A 20,368-nucleotide genomic window follows, 5' to 3' on the forward strand; every position below is an offset into this window, starting at 1 on the left:
TAAAATAATAAATTATGTTGGAGATTTTGCACTTATTCAGGGTAAAAAAATGAAGTTTGGTTCTAGCCTTTGGGTATACAATTAGAGCTGACATGATTTGTTAAAACAGTAGACATATATGAAAACTAGTCCTGTTCCCTCTTCTATATAGTAGTGAATATACGAATAACCCTTGAGAAATCTGGAAAGTTTTTATCTTCATTTGCTTTGTGTAAGAATGTTTAATGACATTAACAGTTAAACCAGCTGTTACTCTTCATTTCGCGGATAACTTTTTTAGCAGTAGGGTCAAACTCCCGTTGCTTCGATCCATGGAAGAAGTAGAATAATCCTGGAAAAAAAGAAGTAAAACATTACATTAGGAATACATGAAATAGCTTCATTCTGACAAAGCCGGGAACATTATCTTTGTGCACACAGGAGAGCATCTCTTCATTTCTATCTTTTGCAGGATACAGCAATAATGACATTCATTATAACTCCAGAAGTTATGTTATTTAGAAGTAAACCAGTTTTACTTAAAAGGTCATTTCATTTACCTTTCTGTTGGAAAACAGCATCAACCTTCTGACTGATTCCTGGAAAGTCATCGGATGTCTGCCTAGGATAACCCTTCTCCATGGACTGGCTGTTTTCATCGTATCTAAATCATATGAAGGGAGACAGGTAAGGTTACAGAGTTTAGACATCAGTTCTGCAAAGAGTTAAGCAGCTGCTGAAAGGTGTCCACCATCCGTAGTTTGACTGATCTCACTGGGCTTACAGAGAATAAAGTTATCTATTCACAAAAAAGTCTGCAGGATGCTGGCCATTGCGTTTTCCATGAGATGGTGTGCTGGGGAAGGTGGGCACATCTCCAAAGCAGCATCTGGAGTGAGACAAATTTAGGGAAGACCCACATTTTTGGCAGCAGGGATGAGATTTACCTCCTCTAACAATAGCAGTGTGACAGGCAATGCATGGAAACTGGCCGGGCTGACTCCTGCTATAGTGACGACACGTATTTATTGCATGAATTTTAAACTCCTCTTAGACTTTAGTATAATACTGTGCATAGTCCTCTGCCACCTGACAGTTTTAAATGGAGGAAAGAAACCTGACTTACTTTTAATGCAATCAAGTTGTTCTTAAATGACCCAGGCCAATTTTTGTAAGATGCGGTTGAATTTGGGGGCTGAAAGGAAGACCTAAAAGGTTTTTGAAGATTTAAGAAACTCTCTCAGGAGAAAAGCAAACAAGTAAACATGCCTTTGTTTTACTTCTCCTTGGATACAAGAAATACTTTTCACAGGAACATGAGGCTGGGAGAACGAGTTACTAGCAAGAAATCTGTGCTGTGGTTTTCTTACATGCCTTTATCTTGTGACCAAGGCAGTAAAATAGCATTGCACGTTATTGTAAATACTCTTTCCAAAACTATCAAAAACAAAGGACAGGAAATGACATGCAGCTGAGAATCCAGCTGACACTGTATGTCTCACTGAGGAACCCCACAATTAGTCACGATAAAATCTGTTTGACCCACGCGTGCTCCTGGTTGCCTGCAGAAGGCCTTTGCCGCAGTTGTCCTCGCACGTAGGAGGAATCTATCAGCTCCCCAAATCTGACTTTTTGCTTCTGTTTGCCTGGTGTTTGGGTATCTGAAATCACTCACGCCAGCTTGGGAACAGGATTTAAAAGAAGTACGTTGCAAATCCAGTGCTAACCATCCAAAGAAAGGAAAATGAACTATCACTTCTATCTCTCTGAAAGAGAGAAAATAATCCAGCACTTCTCAGAATTCAGAGCAATCCTGCACAAGCCATCCCAGCCAGCCTGCTGTTGAAGGAGGTTAGCTTTCAGACCTTTATTTTCTAGAGATACTTCTGTCTACTGTATTTGTAAAAATTCTTTATGTGCTGGAATTTTTTCACCTTCCAGGCATAATGTATCAAAATGGGTCCATATCTTGAATGTCTGTTTCAGGATACCCGTAAGTTCTCAAAAGTCAAAGCTATATTCTTCTCCCTGTACAGGAGTCAAAGAAACATTTCTTTGAAAAGTAGGATTACTACAGTTACCTAGTTACACACAGTTACCTAAAGGCCTACTTTCTCTTTTATCACATGGACAATTTTAATTGTATACAGATAATACTGGAGTCAATCATAAGGAAACATTTGTCAATTTTTCTTACCTCCAGTACTTGTCACCTATGAAAAAGTCTGTCTTCCCTGTATTTTTATTACAAACAGCTGCATCAATTTTCTTGACACCTTTACGGAAGCCCAGTGTGTTGATATTCTTTGGGTAACCAAGGAGCACCCGATATCCGCTGATAACCCAGAACTTATTGCCTGTTAAAAAAACAATTTTCAGTTTCACAGGTGATTTTGAGAACAGTAAAAGAAAAAGTGTACTCCCCTTGTGTAGGCTGTATGAAAACTAGATGAAATGTACTAAGGTTTTTTTAAAAATCTATTTTAAAAGCTAATTTTACTCCCACGTAACTGCCCTTCCTTCCTCCCATCTTCCTACAAAATTAAATGTAAGAAAAATTTAAAGAAAGTCTCATACTTCACCTTTGAAAAATAGGATCTGATCTTTCGTGTTCTCATACACAGCTTCAATACCGGATGGCAGCATTGGCCAGAACGTAGAAATTAATTCAAGTTCAACTCCTGAGTTATCTGGATAGACTCGCCATAAGTGCCTGATTCAAATATGAAACAGCTTTTGTAGTAAATAATAAACCACAGACATTTCTATATGTGCGCAAGACTGTGAACAACATTGTGGCTTACAAGCTCTTTCTTGTCAGTGGAGCTACCTGGGTTGATGTGTCAGAAAGGAAAACACTCCCCTCGGTGGGAACTGAGGCTTTTTTAAATTCTGGTTTCTTTCTGGAATTACTCTTCTCGTTGGTACTGGTTGATTAAAGGTATCAGTCACAAGTAGCTGAAAATTTCTGGTTGTTCCTGTACCATATAACAAAAGAGTTATAGAGTCCCAGACAAGCTGGACTGTAAGCTATTCCCTGTATATCTGGATGACTATGGGCTTGCATAGGTGACTGGAGGAAAAATTGGTCCAACTATACGGTAGAAAATGCTAATTTCTTTGGAAAAGCTTGCAGCATTTATTCATGTCACTGCTTGGTATGACCATCTGTACATTTTGGAATAACACTTTATTTGGACTAAAATATTTTCTGGAAAAAAATGAAGCATGTTTTTTTCAGGGGATCCTGAAATATATTATTAGAACTCATATCTGCTAATAGTTTTGTTTCCATGAACTGAAATCTACCCATTTGCCTCATTCTAAATCACATAATCATAACAACGCAAACCTCCAAAGTATTCAGGCTTTGTAGAAATCACTAAAAAATAAGCCTTTCAGAGACAAATGTCATATCAGTATTTACCTGCCCTTTAGAAAAATGACTTCTCGTCGGAGAGTAGTTATAGCATCAAAAGACATCTGGGAACCACAGGTTTTAGGTGGGGTAGGGGTGGCTGGCTTTTTATCTGGGGCATTTGGTCGAGATCCTAAGGGGGACATTTTAGAAAGGATACAACAAATTTATAGAAACATTAAGGTTTTCACATATAAATGCTTTTTTTATATAATGAAAAGGCTATTATTTTTATGGTGAGACTTTGCGAAAGAGATTATTTCTCTCCTGCTTAATTCTTTTTTTCAGCCATGGATTTTACTCACCATAAATGGACTGAATGCCACTTATATCATCTGGAGAGAGGGGAAATTCACTGGGGCTGACATAGGCATAATTGGGGAACATCAAGGCCCTCTGGTCATTAGAATGGGAAAGGCCCAGGGCATGGCCAAACTCATGAGCAGCGACGAGGAACAAGTTGAACCCTTAAAAAATGGAAAGAGAAAAGAGATTAGTCTAATTTTGGTCTGCAAAGGGCAGATAAACTGTAAACACAGTAGGGTTATTGCTCAGTGGTGGTTTTCATACAACACATTGGAATTCACTAGGGCATGCATATAAACATGTAGCAAACATATATTTTATATAGGATAAAATTGTATTCTTCCCCCACTAGAAGGGGGTGACTTTTGGCCCTCTTTCCAGCTGTTCGTTCTGTTAGCTATTGAAAGCATGTGTGTGGCATGAGTAGATGTCTGGGGGTGAGTGTGGGTGCAGCTCTGAGGAATGTGCTGGCAGGGTTTGCTGGCTGAGCTAGAACAGATTAGATGGTGAGTCAGACCAAACAAACGGCTCTCCAGGGCAAGGACAAGACGATGCACCCTGTGCTCACTCAAGGTACCAGTGTCGCTCTGTGTCACCCTCCCTCCTACAAACCTGAGAAAGAAAGATGAGATCATGAACAGACAAGGAAAATTAAAATTTTAGAATGATTTAACTTTTTATCATTCGGACTATCAAGTGTATGGGTTCTTTACAGTCTCCTCAGATAAAATATTGGTTTAAAATATTATGCTTATCCGTGCTTATTCCCAGTGAAATATGTTAACACAGTAAATACATAAGAATGGGATTTCCTTCAACATGCATGCCTCCAAGTAACACACCTTTCTGAAGTAGGGAAGAATGATCATGTGCCCTGCAAATGAAAAGCCAGCAATATCAATCAACACACTTAATGAAGATCACAAGTCTGTGGCAGAGCAGAGGACTGGTCATTGATTACCAAGAAAAGCTGGCTGAAGCCAAGATTTCCATTTCTCAAAAAAACAAACAAAGCCTCATTTTTTCCACTTGTATTTCCAGTCCTCCCTTCACACAAGTCCTCCGAGCTCTCCAATCAGTTCTGCAATGCCTGGCTGCTTGAGCCATGCTGTTGAGGAGTTGAGGAACAGCCACAAAACTGGGGTTGATGCATTGAGTCCCAGTGTCGGGGAAGCATAACATTTTACCAGTATGACACATCGATCCCTCAACCGTCGTTTTTTTTCCACCACAGTAAACCCACATCTGTCCTCCTTGTGCAGTGCTTACAGCACCTTTCTGTTTGTTAGCTCCATGCTTTTCCCATAGCGTGACCTCAATTCTCCTACTGCAGTTAGCCTCTGCAATTTTCCATCCCCAAAATTGGATTAGAAAAGGCTCTAAAGTAGAACAAGATAATGTGCCCCGTACTGACAGATCAGTCAAGCGCAGTATAGGCTATATGGCCATCCTGGGGGTTGAAAGGAACAGATGGGTACCAGCTAAATGGCTGAGCACTCAATGTTCTTTTTTCTTTTGGCCTGGTGGCACACATCTGTAGTCAACTCTACATGCTGAATCTCAGCCTGTGGGTGGCCTCGATAGCACGTTCAGACTCCTGGCTGCTGGCAGGCAGCTGAAATTGCTTGAACACTTCATATGTAAGACCATCCTAGCTGCAATGCAAAGTAAAGCTGTAACAGCCTATAGCTGGACCTATTTGGTACTGTTAGTGAAGACTCTATCTCTGGTGGCTGTAATGTTCTTTACGTGGTGGAAATCTTCTCTGAGAGCTGCTGCGAGGCGTGCTTGGCTTCTTCTGCAGCGCGTGGTAGTGCCAGGCTCAGTAATGGTGTATGCAACAGGAGGGGAAAAGGCCAGAGAGCTTTTACCGTGGGCTGTGAAACTCTGGTGGGCATGGGCCCTACCAACCCCCAGGTAAGAGTGGCCTGTGTCGGTAGCATTTGTATCTGAAAGGGGTAATCCCACTGATACCTTTACCAGTGTTAAATCAGAACTAGAGTAGGTCAGGCTGATTTTGCATCAGTGTCATAGTAAGTATCCCAGTTGGAGGATGGACTGTAATATCCTTAAGCTGCTCGTATGGTTAATACTGCGTCTCATCTCAGTCTATTCCTTCACCTAAATAAAATCAGAAATTAATTTACCCATCTGCATACACTTCAGAAACCTTTTGTTACCTACCAGCTGAGCCTGTGGTCCAATCTTCATCCTCGTCAAAGTGTACATCACCACCAAAACAATTACCAGGTGAAAAGGCATGAGCAAGGACACCAAGGGGGCCATCAAAATAACGAGGGCAATGTCCATGAGCTAAATAATATGAAGTTGAAACAACATTGAATTGGTGTCATGACTACTGGAAAATCTTTAAATTAATCTTACCATTGGTATGCAGTCAGCGTATTACCTTTGGTCCCAAAAGCAATCATTATATCTGCTATTCCCTCATGAATACGAGTGAAAATCAGTGGGGTGACAGTGCTCCAAACTTTAAATGCCTTCTGGATTGCTTTATCCACATCCTCTTTCCTCATATCTGGTGTGTGGTTCACAATTCTACAGTTATGAGGGTTCAAGGAGTAATACTTAGTGTTTGCAAAAAAAATTTCTCTAATGTTGTTAAGATGATGAACAGAGATGTATAAGAAACAACTTAACTTGCAATGCAATAGCTCCCAAGATTCATCTCAGACCTAGTGAGTTTGAGGAATATTAGAACAGTCCAACATGTCCTTTTCATATAATAATTGTGTACATGCTATCAGATTTTCTCCAAATGGCCCTTAGCCAGGAGGTCATCTCTTACGCATGAGGAAAATCATCTCCTTAGGTTTCCATGACTACTAAACTGCTGGTCTTAGCAAATATTGAAGTGGGCTTGTACATGAAATTGATATTTCTGTTTGCCCTACAGAATATTTGTCAGGAGTGATACATGACAGGCAACATACTATAGTTGACTCAGAAAATGTAAACCCGGCTTTGACTCTCAGAAATTCCTCTCAGGAATATGCATAGATAACAGCTGGGGAAAGCGAAATATTTTTGTATTCCCAAGTGGAAACAATTGCTATAGATATTACATTTAAATATAACAAGTGTGGATATCCACAAAACCAAAATTTAAACTCAAAAAGTAACTATCAAAATGCTACCTGTATGTTAGCTTTTTTTTTTCCCATCCTGGCAGAGTAACACCGTAGAGACCCACATCGGGAACTCCACACCTGGGTTTCTTCATCATTTCCAATGTCTCAGAATCTGGTTTTCCAGTCACTTTCAAACCAAAAAATTTTTGCATTTTCTCAAGTTTTCCTGCTGTGGATTCAGCATTTATTTTCCACCCAAGTTGATTTGGATCTGGCTCATCAGCATAGAATTTATTTAAATAGTCCTAGCAAAAAAATAAAGCAAACACATTTCACATTTTGTTCTGTTTCTTACATGAATACCTTAGGACTGATATTGTTTGTGTACTTTGCTTGCAAAATCATCTGCTCGTGATTTTGGAGCACAACAGCTGTTTTGCTGAGGATCATAGCAAAACAGAAACAGACCACATTGTCCCCGACACTTACTTACTTGACATTTCCAGTCTGTAAAGGTTTATGCTACTTTAGTGAAGTCTGGGCAACAGAGTTCCATCTAATAGCATTGTTGCAGAAAGACAGCAAACTGCTGTTTAGCTGGAATACACAGATTATATCTAAAAAGAGAGGATTTAATAGAAATCAGATATGGACAACGTAGTTACCTGTACAAGCTTTGCATCTTCTTCTTTGTTGCCTTTCTCTGGGTGGAGGGGAAGAGCGTTAGAAACAGCTGCACACATTAAAAGCAAAAGGGAAAGATCCTTCATCCTTATTCTTGTCTCTATTCTGGTAGGAGAGCAGTCTGCTTTTTGCTCCAACTGCATCCTTTCTGGCATCGCAGTTCGTGATGTTATGAGGTGCTTTGTAGAGTCAGCTGTAGACTGACTCAGAGTTTATCATGCTCTGATTACCTCCACACGTCCTATAACACCGTGCTGGCTGACACAATAAAACTTAACTAAAGCCATGCGATTTCACAGACATCTGAAATCAGTTAGTATTTGAACAATCCTGAGCTGCTTGGCAACCATTTCAAAACCAGCACTCAGTTTTAGTTATTTTACACAGAATTTTAGTGAACTTGAGCAATTTCACACCGGGCTAAGGTAAAAACTTTCAAGTTGTCCCGACCCAGCTATATGAAATGGGGGCACTAAATGTACAGGGACTCTTAACCATTCTCACCCTGGAAAATGGGAGTCCTGCACAAGATATGAAACCCATCCAAGAAAAGTTAAAACTTTGGGAGAAATTACTGAAGCAGAAAGTTTTGGTTTTAAACTGATCCGTAAAGTTAGACTGGGTGTTTTGGAAAATGGATTACAACGCTAGATCACTCCCTACCTCTTCCCTGCTACTCTTTGAAAACATCTGTTTCCTTTAAATTATACTGGTAGAATCCAAGATATTCATAAATGAAAAAGATTTTACCCTATAAATCCAGCCTATAAGATGTGAATAATCTTATATCTCTGTATTTATCTTTTCTTTCTATCTGTCTAATTGTCTATCTATCTATCTATCTATCTATCTATCTGTCTGTCTATCTGTCTATCTTCTATGCATCTGCCATTTCATCGTGAAATGTTTCATCAGTTTAACCACATTAGCCACAGGGGATATGATTATTTCCTCTCTTAAGTAATTCTGAAAAAAGGAAGTTTCAAGAGTCACACAAACTGTGACATATTATGGGATTTCACCCCGTGCTGGCCAAGCACCTTCCCCTTCCACTGGCAGCAATGGGAGCTGAAGGTGTTCGGCATTTCAGAGGAGCTCTGACAGCATGTACTAAACATTTACAAAACAGTTGTAAGAAATATGCTCAAGTTGGACTGTGGCTTTCTCAGGAAATCTTTGTTTCCGGGTTTTCGGCTTTTTTGCTGTCACTTGCAGCCAACTTTTCTCCAGCTGGAGGCGTTAATGACGACTTTTCTATCCCAGATTTCACAATGTGGCCTTGTTAGTTAAGCTTGTTTGTTAATAGCATTTCTTACCCACCATAAAAAACCCCAAACAAACTCTTCCCTTAATTTGAATTTGTTTTTATTGTCCTTGCATTGTAAGGTGAGACCCATGAGGCCTGGATCCCTTTCAGTTCTGTGACTGAGGAACAAACTGTGACAACAAATTTTCTGAGATGGAGAGCTCAGCTGAACTGATACTGGAAATGACGTGTGTGTTTAAAGTACAGAATGTCTTTTTTGAGGTCTGTCTTGTGTTTTTAAATGGATGTACTAATTCGTCTCTAAGGTTTTAAAGCTAGAAGGAATGACCATGGTGCTATCATCTGACTATGTACATGGCATAGGTCACAAAAGAGAAACCCCTGTTCAGTGGCTTTTGCACCAACCATGTTTTGCAATGGCACTAGAACACCTTTTTGGAAAACATGTTTTGGCTGAAATGAATTTCATTTTGTAAAAAATCAAGGCGGTATTGTGAACAGATTTGAACTGAACTGGGAGAAGTGGTTATCTTTTTTTCCCACTGTGGTTGGCCATCAGATCCCCACAGCTGTCTGCTGTGTAGCAGTGGAAGGACAGAGCCAATGAGAGCAGCTAGGTTAAGATAATTCGCACCTAAATTTATACATTTATTAGTTAAGCATTCTTCTATAGAAAATGGAGAAATACATGCCACTGGAGAGTGATTCAACCAGCTATCTTAGAATAGGATGAACTGGTCTCTGTGGGTGTTCTCTCTGTCTTTATTGAACACAGAGAAGCTTAAACAACTAATTCAGACTATGTTTCTAGTTTCAAGTAACAGCTCAAGATACATTAGTGTTTGCTTAGAAGTCATTTGACTGACACGATGGAGGCCTATGTTACTCAAAGCACTTCTAGAGTTTTGCAACTTGACCGCCTACACAACATAGCAGCCAGTTCCCACAGCTCATGGGAGAGAGGCCTGAACATGTCTTTTCACGAGTGATGTTTCACAAATATGCCTGTAGCTGGTCTTGAGGTCTGGGAAAAGAAGAAGCTGTATAAGCAGCTGCTGGTTATGGTTTCCTAATGCTTACCTTTGACATTGGTTAGAGTTGGTGGATGCTGGTCTACCTCATGACTTCTTTTCTCATCCTAGATTTGGTTTTATCCAGACTGCGGTAATGTGACCTATGTTTTAAGCCGGAAAGGTCTCTGCTTATCCTCACCACACTGGTAGTACCAAGTGACTCTGCACAGAGCATCACAGGGATCAGCAATACTGCTGCATCGTGGTGACCTTAACACAATACCAGGTCACTCTGCTTTCCTAAGTGTTCACGATGTGGGTGTCTGCACGTCAGTAAACTGTCTAAGCTTGCATTATATCAACAGAAATCTAATCAATATGGTCAGATGGCGCCTAGAAAGCATTTCATCTGACCACATGTAGGAGGTAAATTTATGATGATTCGTACAGCTCTCAGGAGCTCACCAAATATTTTGATGAACACCATTGACTAAGATGAAAGCCGAAGCCTGAGATCACTTGAAAACACCTAGACTGCAATTAAGCTGCCTAAACTAAAAAGTGATTTGTTCTGCTTTTGAGGCAGTTTAGTGAACCTGAGACATTGACAGAGGCCTGGTGGCTCTGACCCAAGACCTGGAGGTGACAAGTGGCTTCTAGACTGGTAGCTGGAGGCCAACTGGAAACCTGCAGGAACCTTAATGGCTCTAGATAGCTGTTCAGGCAGCTGAACCTGAGCCGCTACTTTGCAGGCTCAATCCTACCATAGAGTCAACAAAGCTGAATCATTACTCAGCTTGAGTGAAAAACATGGGACAATGGCAAATGGTTCAAATAATGTATTTAACCCTTGGCAGACCTTTAGCAAAGACTGCAACCTGTGAGGGCAGGATTCAGCCACCCAAACATTGGTCTCTAGAGACAGTGTAGGCCCTGTGGGTCTTTGGGGAGCGCTGGTCTCCCAGAAGTCCTGTTTCATATCTGCATGGGTGATTTGGATATCTTACAGCATCTCAGATGCACTGGACAAGTGTTTAGGGAACTGGATTCCTGCCTGAGCAAATCTGTGCCAGTTAATCATGATATGGGTTACAACTACACACAAAACCAGTAACCAGACATGAGGGAGTGGTACGGTACTCTATCACAGTACAATAATTAGCAAATATGACCATAAACTTATTGTGTGGACTGAGCTGGAAAAAACATCCAGAGTCCATATTACTGAAGCAGTGCTTGTACTCACAGACAGGCGAGAGCTGCTGGCACCAGACATGTCCTCCTGCTAATGGTGTGGCTGGAAAGGAACAATTGCCACACTCACACAGGCAGAGGAAAAAATTACTCACATAAGCACAGGGGATATTTCTCACAAAGAAATAACTTAATTTCGAGCTCTCGGTCTTCCTGCTCGAGGGAAATCCACAAACCAGATCTGATTTATTGTAATTTAATTTCATTATTAATATAATTTTATAATCATTTTTAAGGTTTTATAAAGAATTTGATATATTCAATTTTACTTTCAATTATAAAATTTTTATCTTTGAATAGTATTGACTTTTTGCTCCTGAATTTAAGAAGCATAAGAACTACCAAGTCTGTTCTTTATTTATGAAGTATACAGTATAATAGACTTCTAAAACAGAAAACTAAGTGATGAAAAAAATTGAAGAGATACTTTTTCATAAGGTTACATGTTCTTTTCTCAAAATGTAACTACTTCTATTACAGTAACCTGAAATCTTCCTCTGAAGTATGTCAAATAATACAGATGTTTTATGAGGTAATACATTTTGTTATGGTCATACGGCTTCTAATGTTATCAGCCGAGATACAAAGACTAAAAACAAAGTGGATAACCCTTCAAAAGCCATTGTCATTGAGGATATTTGAAAAAATTGCAGTTAAGCTGGAAGCCAAGCTGTCTTTTTCATGAACTTTTTGTATCTGAAGTATTTTTGGGTAAGAATTTTCATTTTTTAAGCAAATTTCTTCATCCTTCAACCCACTGAAATTAAGAGGGATTTACTAACTACTGGGGTCGTAAGCACTTGAAAGAGCCTTGAGCAAAGAAATTTGTTTATTTCTTATATGATGTGGCTACCTGTGATAGCAGGGGACTGGTTTCAGTGATCTTGGAGGTCCTTTCTTTCTGATCTGCATTTCCAGGTTAAACCCAGTTCCTAAACCTGAAAATATGAGAAGCTGCACCCCCCCCCCCCCCCCAACACTTGCAAAGACATAACCCCGGGAGGGAAGTCTAGGAGTGGAAGATGGGGAGAGAGGAACAGAAACTGGAAGAGTGATTTGTAGACTGGTGTCTAATTACTGTCCAACTGGCCTAATTACGCACAGGATTTTCACCAGGGATTGCATGGGGTGATAGAGTTCTGAGACAGCTGGCTGCTCCTTTCTCTGGCTTTAGGAAACAGATCTGATCATGTCAGAATACATTTTTTTAGTATGTGGAAGCTAGACTTGGCTCTTGAGTATTAGTGCAAGTAAAATACCAAGGACAAGACTGGACAAGATGGAGAGGTGGGCCTGTGTGAACCTCACGAGGTTCAACAAGGCCAAGTGCAAGGTCCTACACCTGGGTCGGGGTAATTCCCGCTATCAATACGGGCTGGGGGATGAAAGGATCGAGAGCAGCCCTGCTGAGAGGGACTTGGGGGTGCTGATAGACGAAAGGCTGGACATGAGCCGGCAATGTGCGCTGGCAGCCCAGAGGGGCAACCGTGTCCTGGGCTGCATCAAGAGAAGCGTGGCCAGCAGGTCAAAAGAGGTGATTCTGCCCCTCTACTCTGCTCTGGTGAGACCCCACCTGGAGTCCTGTGTCCAGCTCTGGAGCCCTCAGCACAAGAAGGACACGGAACTGTTGGAGCAGGTCCAAAGGAGGGCCACAAAGATGATCCGAGGGCTGGAGCACCTCTCCTATGAGGACAGGCTGAGAGAGTTGGGCTTGTTCAGCCTGGAGAAGAGAAGGCTGTGGGGAGACCTGATTGCAGCCTTTCAGTACTTAAAGGGAGCCTGTAGGAAAGATGGGGACAATCTTTTTAGTAGAGACAACAGTGACAGGACGAGGGGTAATGTTTTTAAACTAAAACAGGGTAGGTTTAGGCTGGATATAAGGAAGAAATTCTTTACAATGAGGGTGGTGAAACACTGGAACGGGTTGCCCAGAGAGGCAGTGGAGGCCCCATCCCTGGAAACATTCAAGACCAGGTTGGACAGGGCTCTGAGCAACCTGATCTAGTTAGTGGTGTCCCTGCTCTCTGCGGGGGGGTTGGACTAGATGACCTCTAGGGGTCCCTTCCAACCCAAAACTTTCTATGATTCTATGATTCTATGACACGATGATATGACAAATATAATTTATTAGGAAAATTTCATGTAACAAGTGAAATTGTGATAAATTATATAAACATATTTGGATTACAATAAATAATTATTAAGACTATAGTCTCATAGAATATGGGAAGAAATTCAGTTTGACCTGTTAGTCACGAAATGCTGAAAAATTCAGCACATAAGAACATACAGTGTGCATATGGATAAACATTGCAATTAACAATTAAACCAGCTGATGCTCTTCATTTGCCTGACAATCCGTTTGGCACGAGGATCAAACTGGAACTGAGTTGTTCCGTGGAAGAAGTAGACATAGCCTAGAAATGAAATTTAATCCAGTTATATTTTATAGATGATGTCTTTTCAGTATTTTTGAAAAAAGCCCCCAGTGTAAACAGTCTGTATATACTTGTTATTTTTCATGTCTATCTCATTAAAGTTAATAACAGGCTTTTGAAAACAAATGCTTCTACCTACAGAAGCCAAAATACTCAAGTAAACCCAGATTAAAGGCATGTTCTGCTTACCGTCTTTCTGGAAAGCAGCATCAACTCTGCCAATTTTTCCAAAGTCGGAGACTATTTTCCTAGGATAACCATGATCCATGGATTTTTTGTTTTCATCATATCTTAACACAAGAAACATCATTACAATTTGTGAGACAATATTTTGAAAGTTCAAAGCAAATTCATACACATACAAAACTCTACTGTTACTAAGAATTAGTGTCACTAAAGATTAGATAAAGTTGCTTTTGTAGCGTGTACGAAGGTTCTCACACTATGAGTGTCTTCAGATTCTAAAATCCTGTGGTAACCTTCGTAACAAGGCTCTCAAGGACCTCGGGAATGCAGCCCAATATATTAATGCGTTCCTGGTCTGTCCACAGTGTTTGCCATTATTTGCATGTAAAATGAGTAGCTATTTTGAGGCACTGGATATCCAGCTCAGTATAAAATCGAAACAAAAATCTTAGAAGTAGAAGACCGTAGCACAATCCTGAAACACGCTTGCATTAGTGTCAACAACGTACATTTATAACAAAAATTATCTCTGAAATCTGTCATGAGCTACACTTAAATTATAAATATGGCCAGCTGTACAGTTGGAGAATATTTATAGTTTATTCATAGAGAAATTCAATTGCAGCACTTTTTATTAGCCGTTCATTTTGTTTGAGATGTGAATGAAAAGCAGACATTGATAAGCAGCACTGTTGTGGAGAAAAAGTGAGTAATTTACTAGAAAATCACTCTTTTACTGGGAAAATGGTTCATTCAGTTGCAAGTAACTACATTCCTGCTACAGGAATCTAACGAATGGCAAACAATCCTGTAGAAAAAAATGACATTTCCTAGCAAATGCTTAAAATTTTTAAACTTCCAGAGAATCCAGTTCAGATTTCTAGGATATACTTTATTTAAACATCATTGCACTTGAATATTATAGTAGTATATCAGTCCTCCAGGACAAGTGAAAATATACCTTCTGGTAAATCAATATTAAATCTTACCTCCAGTATCTGTCAGCTATGAAGAAGTACGTTTTTCCTGTGGTTTCATCATTGTAAGCAGCATTAACTCTTTTAACAGTCTTCGGGAACCCCAAACGATAGATTGGTTTAGGATAGCCGGGTGCAATGTCATATCCCCTGAGAACCCAATATTTATCCTCTGAAAGATAGAAGCATATTTCATTTGTTTTTGCTATTTATACACGATGTTTAATTGTGTTTTAGATGGGTAGCAAACAATGTGTCTTAGATATCAATATTACTCCTGTCAGTTTATCACTTTAGAAAATGGTTTCAACACTTACACTGGAACTACAGCATGAAAACAGTGGAAATGTCTTCTGTTTTTGTGAGTAAAACATTAGAATCATAAAGTGTATAGACAGGACTTTTCCCAGTTTTTTTTTCAAATTAATGTAAAGTATTTGTCTCGGTAACAGCTCAGGGAGGGCTGGAGGCTGATGAGTTAATCCACTGACATTGGATTGGGATATTGAGTTTATTAAATTCCTGTAATACGCTATTTGATTACAGTGCCATATATTATTTTTAAAACTAGACAATGTGAATTAAATTAAACTATTAAGAAGGGCATATGCCTAATCAAAATGCTTTTGTAATTTTAGATGTAATTAACATATTTGTATATGGTAATGTGTCAAGTACCATAACGTGCATAATGAAGTTATTTAAAACATTTAGAGCATATTTGAGACCTTTAAAGAAAAGGACTGATTGTTTTTTCAGTGAATAATTTTCCTCTCACAGTATGCTTTTCCCCCAACATTTGTTCAGGTTCTTTTTTTTTTCCCCAAAATATCACAAACTACTAATAAGCATGTCAGTAACAGTAGTATACAAATGCCTGTATTTGCCAACTGAATTCAGCAAAGATCCTTCTGCATAAAGCAAAATGCTGTTATCTGAAGAGAACTAGACCTGTAGAAGGGAAGCTATTTTCATGTCTCGTTTTTCAGAGCACCAACTGTAACAGAGGGGCAAGTTTTCAGGATTACAACCTCTGGGGAGCCCTTACAGCACTATAACTCTATGATGCTCTGGTTTTATTGTCTGCAGGTTTGTAAGAATTTCTGCTTCACTGATCTTCCTTAAAAAAAGGGGACTTCTGTAATCGCATTGTTTGCAAAGGAGCAGGGAGTAACCGGTCAGAAAAAGTAGAGAATTTCAGATTCTATTACCTTTAAAAAGTAAAACTTCATCCTTCTCAACGTTTTCATAAGCAGCTTGAATTCCTGATGGTAACTTTGGCCAGAACAGTGAGATAAAATTGAGCTCCGCCTGTGACCTTGAAGGATGTTTGCGCAGCATATATCTGGTTTGAACAAAATTTATATATTAAAACAGTTCCACTCCTATCATAGGTGCCAAACAATTATTATAACTCCTGGAGATAACAGGAGGGAGAAGGGTGTGAATATGTTCCTCCATTGAATGTAAAGGAAATGTAGAAAGGCCGCACTCTTAACTTTAGCATATTGGTTACGTGCCAAAAACCAGGCAACTGGATACATGTACATGTAGATAAAAAAATAAGTCCTTCTCTTTCTCTGCAGGACAGGCAGGCTGCGACTTGGCTTCAGTAACCACCTAACAGACATCTTTCTACGCATTGGTGATTTCAGTTCTACCCTTGCTCTTGTATTGAGGAGTAGCAGCAAGGTTATGGTGTGGGACCTGTGGGCACATTGCTTATGGTTATATGGATGCTCTTGCTTTGCTATAAGATGAATCGAGTTCCAAGACATATCTGTCTCAGCAGTGGCAACAGGAGCAAAACAGTTAGAAAACAACCTACATCCTCTCATTTCCTTCATTGCTTTTGTCAACTAGGCCTCTAGGTTAAACTAGGTTTAACGTTTTTAGAACTCTTTCTTGTGTAAATACTCAGCGGTTTTCTAGTGTTTGACTTTGTACTGCATTCCAAAACGACAGTTTTCCCTCCTGGATTACATATTTTTTTTAAACTACCGAATATTTTAATGAGACAATACATGTTTATTGTTGTTACCTGCCCTTGAAGAATATTTTTTCTCCACGTAGGGTAGTAATAGCATCGAATGTCAAATTTGGGTCACAAGCTTGTGGAGTTATAGGTCCTGTTGGCTGCACAGCAGCATTAGACTGTCCTATAGGAAGAATATTTTATCTTTCAGTACAGAGAAATATAAAGACAGTGTTCAGAGGTTCTCTGAGGACACCAAGAACCTTCGTTACAGAGAATGAGAAGGCATATGGTTTTAAACTAACGGTCTGTCACTCAAAGCAGGCTTTTAATATTCATAAACATAATTGTGTTCATCTTCTCCAAAATGGGTTTTTGTGAAACTGGACTTCAGCTGAAGTTCACTTCCAGAAATTTTCTCTCTTTTGTTATTCATTTTTCAGTAACAGTTAAACTTCTCATTTTGGTGGGATAAGCGTATTCTAAATATATTCTTATTATTATTTACCAGCCTCCCAAGGAGAAATAATAAATAAAAATATTTTTTCTTACCATAGATGGCTTGAATGCCATCAATGTCATCCTGAGGAAGACGGAATTCCTTGGGGTCTATGTAGGAGTAAGTGGGATACATCAGTGCTCCAGGATCAGTTGAATGAGACAGACCCAGCGAATGGCCAAGCTCATGGGCAATAACAATGAACAAATTGTAGCCTGTAGGATAAAAGTCATATAAAAAAAAGTAAAATCTGTTTTAGTATTCAGAATAGTTGATGAAATGGGAAAAGCTTATGCATCCTCCCAAAATATATTACAGCTACAAGAGAGGCTGTAAGTAATGTTATCAGCATTACAACTCAAAAATATTGTATAGCAGAGCTATATGAGTACTTGAAGAATGTCGGGCTTTAATTACGGTCTCATTGCCCTTTCTTTAGTGTCCTTGTGTCTTAAACACAAACCCTATTTCTCCTGCTATCACATAAACTGCTCAGATCAAGGAACATGCAAACAACGTGTGGAGGCTCAGTCATCCACCAGAAAAAACCTTCAAAACAAACTCCAAGATGACAGTTTTGGTGATACTCGAATACCCTAGTTGGAACCAAACTTTGAAGTGCCAGGCTAAGAAAGATAAAGGATTTGGGTTGAGAAGTTTATCACCAAATCTTCCAGTATCCAAGTTTTAGGCTTCATCTGAACAAAAACAATATTTTTAACTTCTGGCTTAGACATCATTATAAACCACAACGACCTAAAAATCTCTTTTCTGTCAATTGATCCCTACAAATGGCAAAAAAGGGAGCAAAACAATATAAAATGACAAGATCTGTCACTTTTGCTCACTTTTTGCCTGCAATCAGGCTCATGAACTAAGCATCACATAAGCTAACATTGTATGAGGTAAAACTGTACAAACAGATATATATATACAGTTATATATGTAGGTCCAGTCACAAAGTCCTTACCTCTTCCATCTTTTGTCCAGGCTTCCTCCTCATCAAGATGCACATCTCCACCAATACCTTCACCAGGCTGAAAAGCATGAGCCAGCTGCCCATTGGGGCCGTCAAAAGGAGAGTTGTCGCGATGGTCTAAAATGAACAGTGAAAAAATCAGTTAGAATCCTAAATGATTTCTGCAATTGAAGACGGCTATTTACTACATAAAGATATGAATGTTACCTCTATAAGCAAAGGAGATCATTATATCTGCTTCTTTGTTGTCAACCTTTTGGAATGTCAATGGTGTCACATTGCTCCAGACACTGAGAGCTTTTCGAATTGCTTCATCTACATCAGTTTGTCTCATCTTTGGGGTGTAATTCAAAATCCTTCAAAGCAAACCCAATACATTGTATATGGTTAAGAATACAGCATTTTAGCTGAAAAAATAATAGCTTGTGTAAAAGTCAGAAATCTTAGACTTATCTTTCAAATGTGAAAATTAATAATGGCTTTATTTTAGATGGTGCCTTCAAGCATGCCTTTTTCCAGAAATCATTTAATTATTCTGGATGTCTATATATAGCATAATTTACTTACTACAGACCCCCCAAAAGTTGGGGTGCTAGGTTTATAACTTTTTGAACCAGATTAAGAAAGGTTACCTGTATGTCAGATTTTTTCTTTTCCATTTGGGATTCCCTGCTGTGAATACGTACTGCTCTACATCAGGTATACCACATCTGGGTTTTTGCATCATCTCCAAAGTGTCAAGATCAGGTTTCCCAGTCACCTGTAGTCCAAAGAATGCCTGCATTTCCTTGAGCTTCGCAGCAAGGGGATTTTCACCCTTGTTTCTTAAATGAGGTTGGTGATCCCTTTGAAGATTGTAGAAATTCTGTAGATAACTCTGAACCAGAATTGAAAAAAAGAAGAGCATTGTGGCATATCAGTACTGTCCTCAGTAACACATTTTCTAAGCTACCTTGAACTATTCCTATATCACCATGTCCATGGTTTACCAGAAGCCAGAACAGACTGTTTTCTGCAGGGATAGGTATGAAGAGTCAGGTAGGACTTACTGTTTTTGTATAGTTTTCTGAATTTCTTGTTTCACTGATGGAATACATGAAGAAATAGCTTTGAAATATAGTATTTACTATTAATAATTAATTCCATATGTATTTATTATGTCCCGGTACAATAACAGCAAAACTTCTGAGGAACCTTAGAACTTCACTGGTCTGATTCAAGGAAACAGAGATTGACAGGGAGACTCTACACAGCCAGGACTCCCAACAAAGCAGGTAACTACTACTAGAGAGTCAGCACTTGGCAAATCATGCAATTTATTTTTAGCTGTGAAATAAGATATTAGGAACCCAGGTCTTCCTAGTAAATTGCAACAATTTTGTCTCCAATAAATAGTGTTTTTGTCTATGTAAGTGTTGTATTTCTCATAGATTTTCCTTTTTTCCAAACTATTACATGAAAGACCCATTCAGCAAAAGGTTGAAATACATGCCTGATTCAAGCAAGTTTCCCTTATGTTGCTGACAAGTTTCAAAGCACATTCTGAAATGTAAATTGTTGCTGAGTTTAACTATTTCTGCACAGCCACATAGCCTTGCTGCTACAACTCATGCCTTGGTAGTTTTGTTATTACTTTAGTGACAACATCATAAGTGAAGTTATGTAATATTCAGATGACTTTTGGGTAAAGAAGTTCCACATAATTTTCTTACATTATGTAGATTGATAGGAAAAGCTTTTGCCTGAAGCCTCTGCAAAATAATGCATCTTTAATTTCAAGTCATATTCTGTGAAAATAATTTCAGTTATAGTTACCTCTCAGACTACCTTATGTTTCACTTAGAAATGCATTCAGAGATATTTACCTCTACAAGCTGTAGGGTTTTTCCTTCATCTTCTACTTCTGGAGCCACAGGAAAAGCAGAGGAGATGGCCACATACAGCAACAGGAGAAGCAAAAACATCTTCATCCTTGTCTAAGGTTCTCTGCCTCAGTTTCACTCTTGAGCTATTGAACATGCTTCTGAGCTCTGTTTATATAGCTAATTTGTAAATCAGTGACAGTCTGACTCATGCTGTATAATATCCTCCGATTAGTAATATGATGCATAACTGTTTCATCATCAGGTAGTGACGCAATGTGTTTAAGAAACGTTATTGTCCTTATTTTGCCTGAGCCTTCTGTTTTGGGCAGTTTTGTCATGTGTTTAATAAATAAGGAAATGATTTTCAGGTAAAACAAATTACATTTCATAATATTTTTTTAATCGTGAATTTAGTCTATTTATAGCACAAGATCTT

At 39.1% G+C, this 20,368-nt stretch overlaps 2 protein-coding genes across 2 annotated transcripts; both read right to left on the reverse strand.

The window, feature by feature from the left end:
* Positions 1-230: 230 nt before the first annotated feature.
* Positions 231-7,580, reverse strand: LOC104333032 (matrix metalloproteinase-27). Its single transcript, XM_009938495.2, has 10 exons — positions 7,461-7,580; positions 6,862-7,100; positions 6,114-6,262; positions 5,888-6,016; positions 3,703-3,864; positions 3,407-3,530; positions 2,562-2,692; positions 2,177-2,336; positions 540-643; positions 231-331 (listed from the first exon to the last, which is right to left on the reverse strand). Exons 1-10 carry the CDS (start codon positions 7,563-7,565, stop codon positions 231-233), a joined length of 1,404 nt encoding a protein of 467 aa, XP_009936797.2. The 5' UTR covers positions 7,566-7,580.
* Positions 7,581-13,329: 5,749 nt separating this feature from the next.
* Positions 13,330-18,866, reverse strand: LOC104333033 (interstitial collagenase). Its single transcript, XM_009938496.2, has 9 exons — positions 18,700-18,866; positions 18,275-18,423; positions 18,059-18,184; positions 17,142-17,303; positions 16,656-16,773; positions 15,826-15,959; positions 14,627-14,786; positions 13,641-13,741; positions 13,330-13,430 (listed from the first exon to the last, which is right to left on the reverse strand). Exons 1-9 carry the CDS (start codon positions 18,849-18,851, stop codon positions 13,330-13,332), a joined length of 1,203 nt encoding a protein of 400 aa, XP_009936798.2. The 5' UTR covers positions 18,852-18,866.
* Positions 18,867-20,368: the final 1,502 nt, after the last annotated feature.

The sequence above is a fragment of the Opisthocomus hoazin genome, chromosome 1, assembly GCF_030867145.1.
Source record: "Opisthocomus hoazin isolate bOpiHoa1 chromosome 1, bOpiHoa1.hap1, whole genome shotgun sequence".
Taxonomy (NCBI): domain Eukaryota; kingdom Metazoa; phylum Chordata; class Aves; order Opisthocomiformes; family Opisthocomidae; genus Opisthocomus; species Opisthocomus hoazin.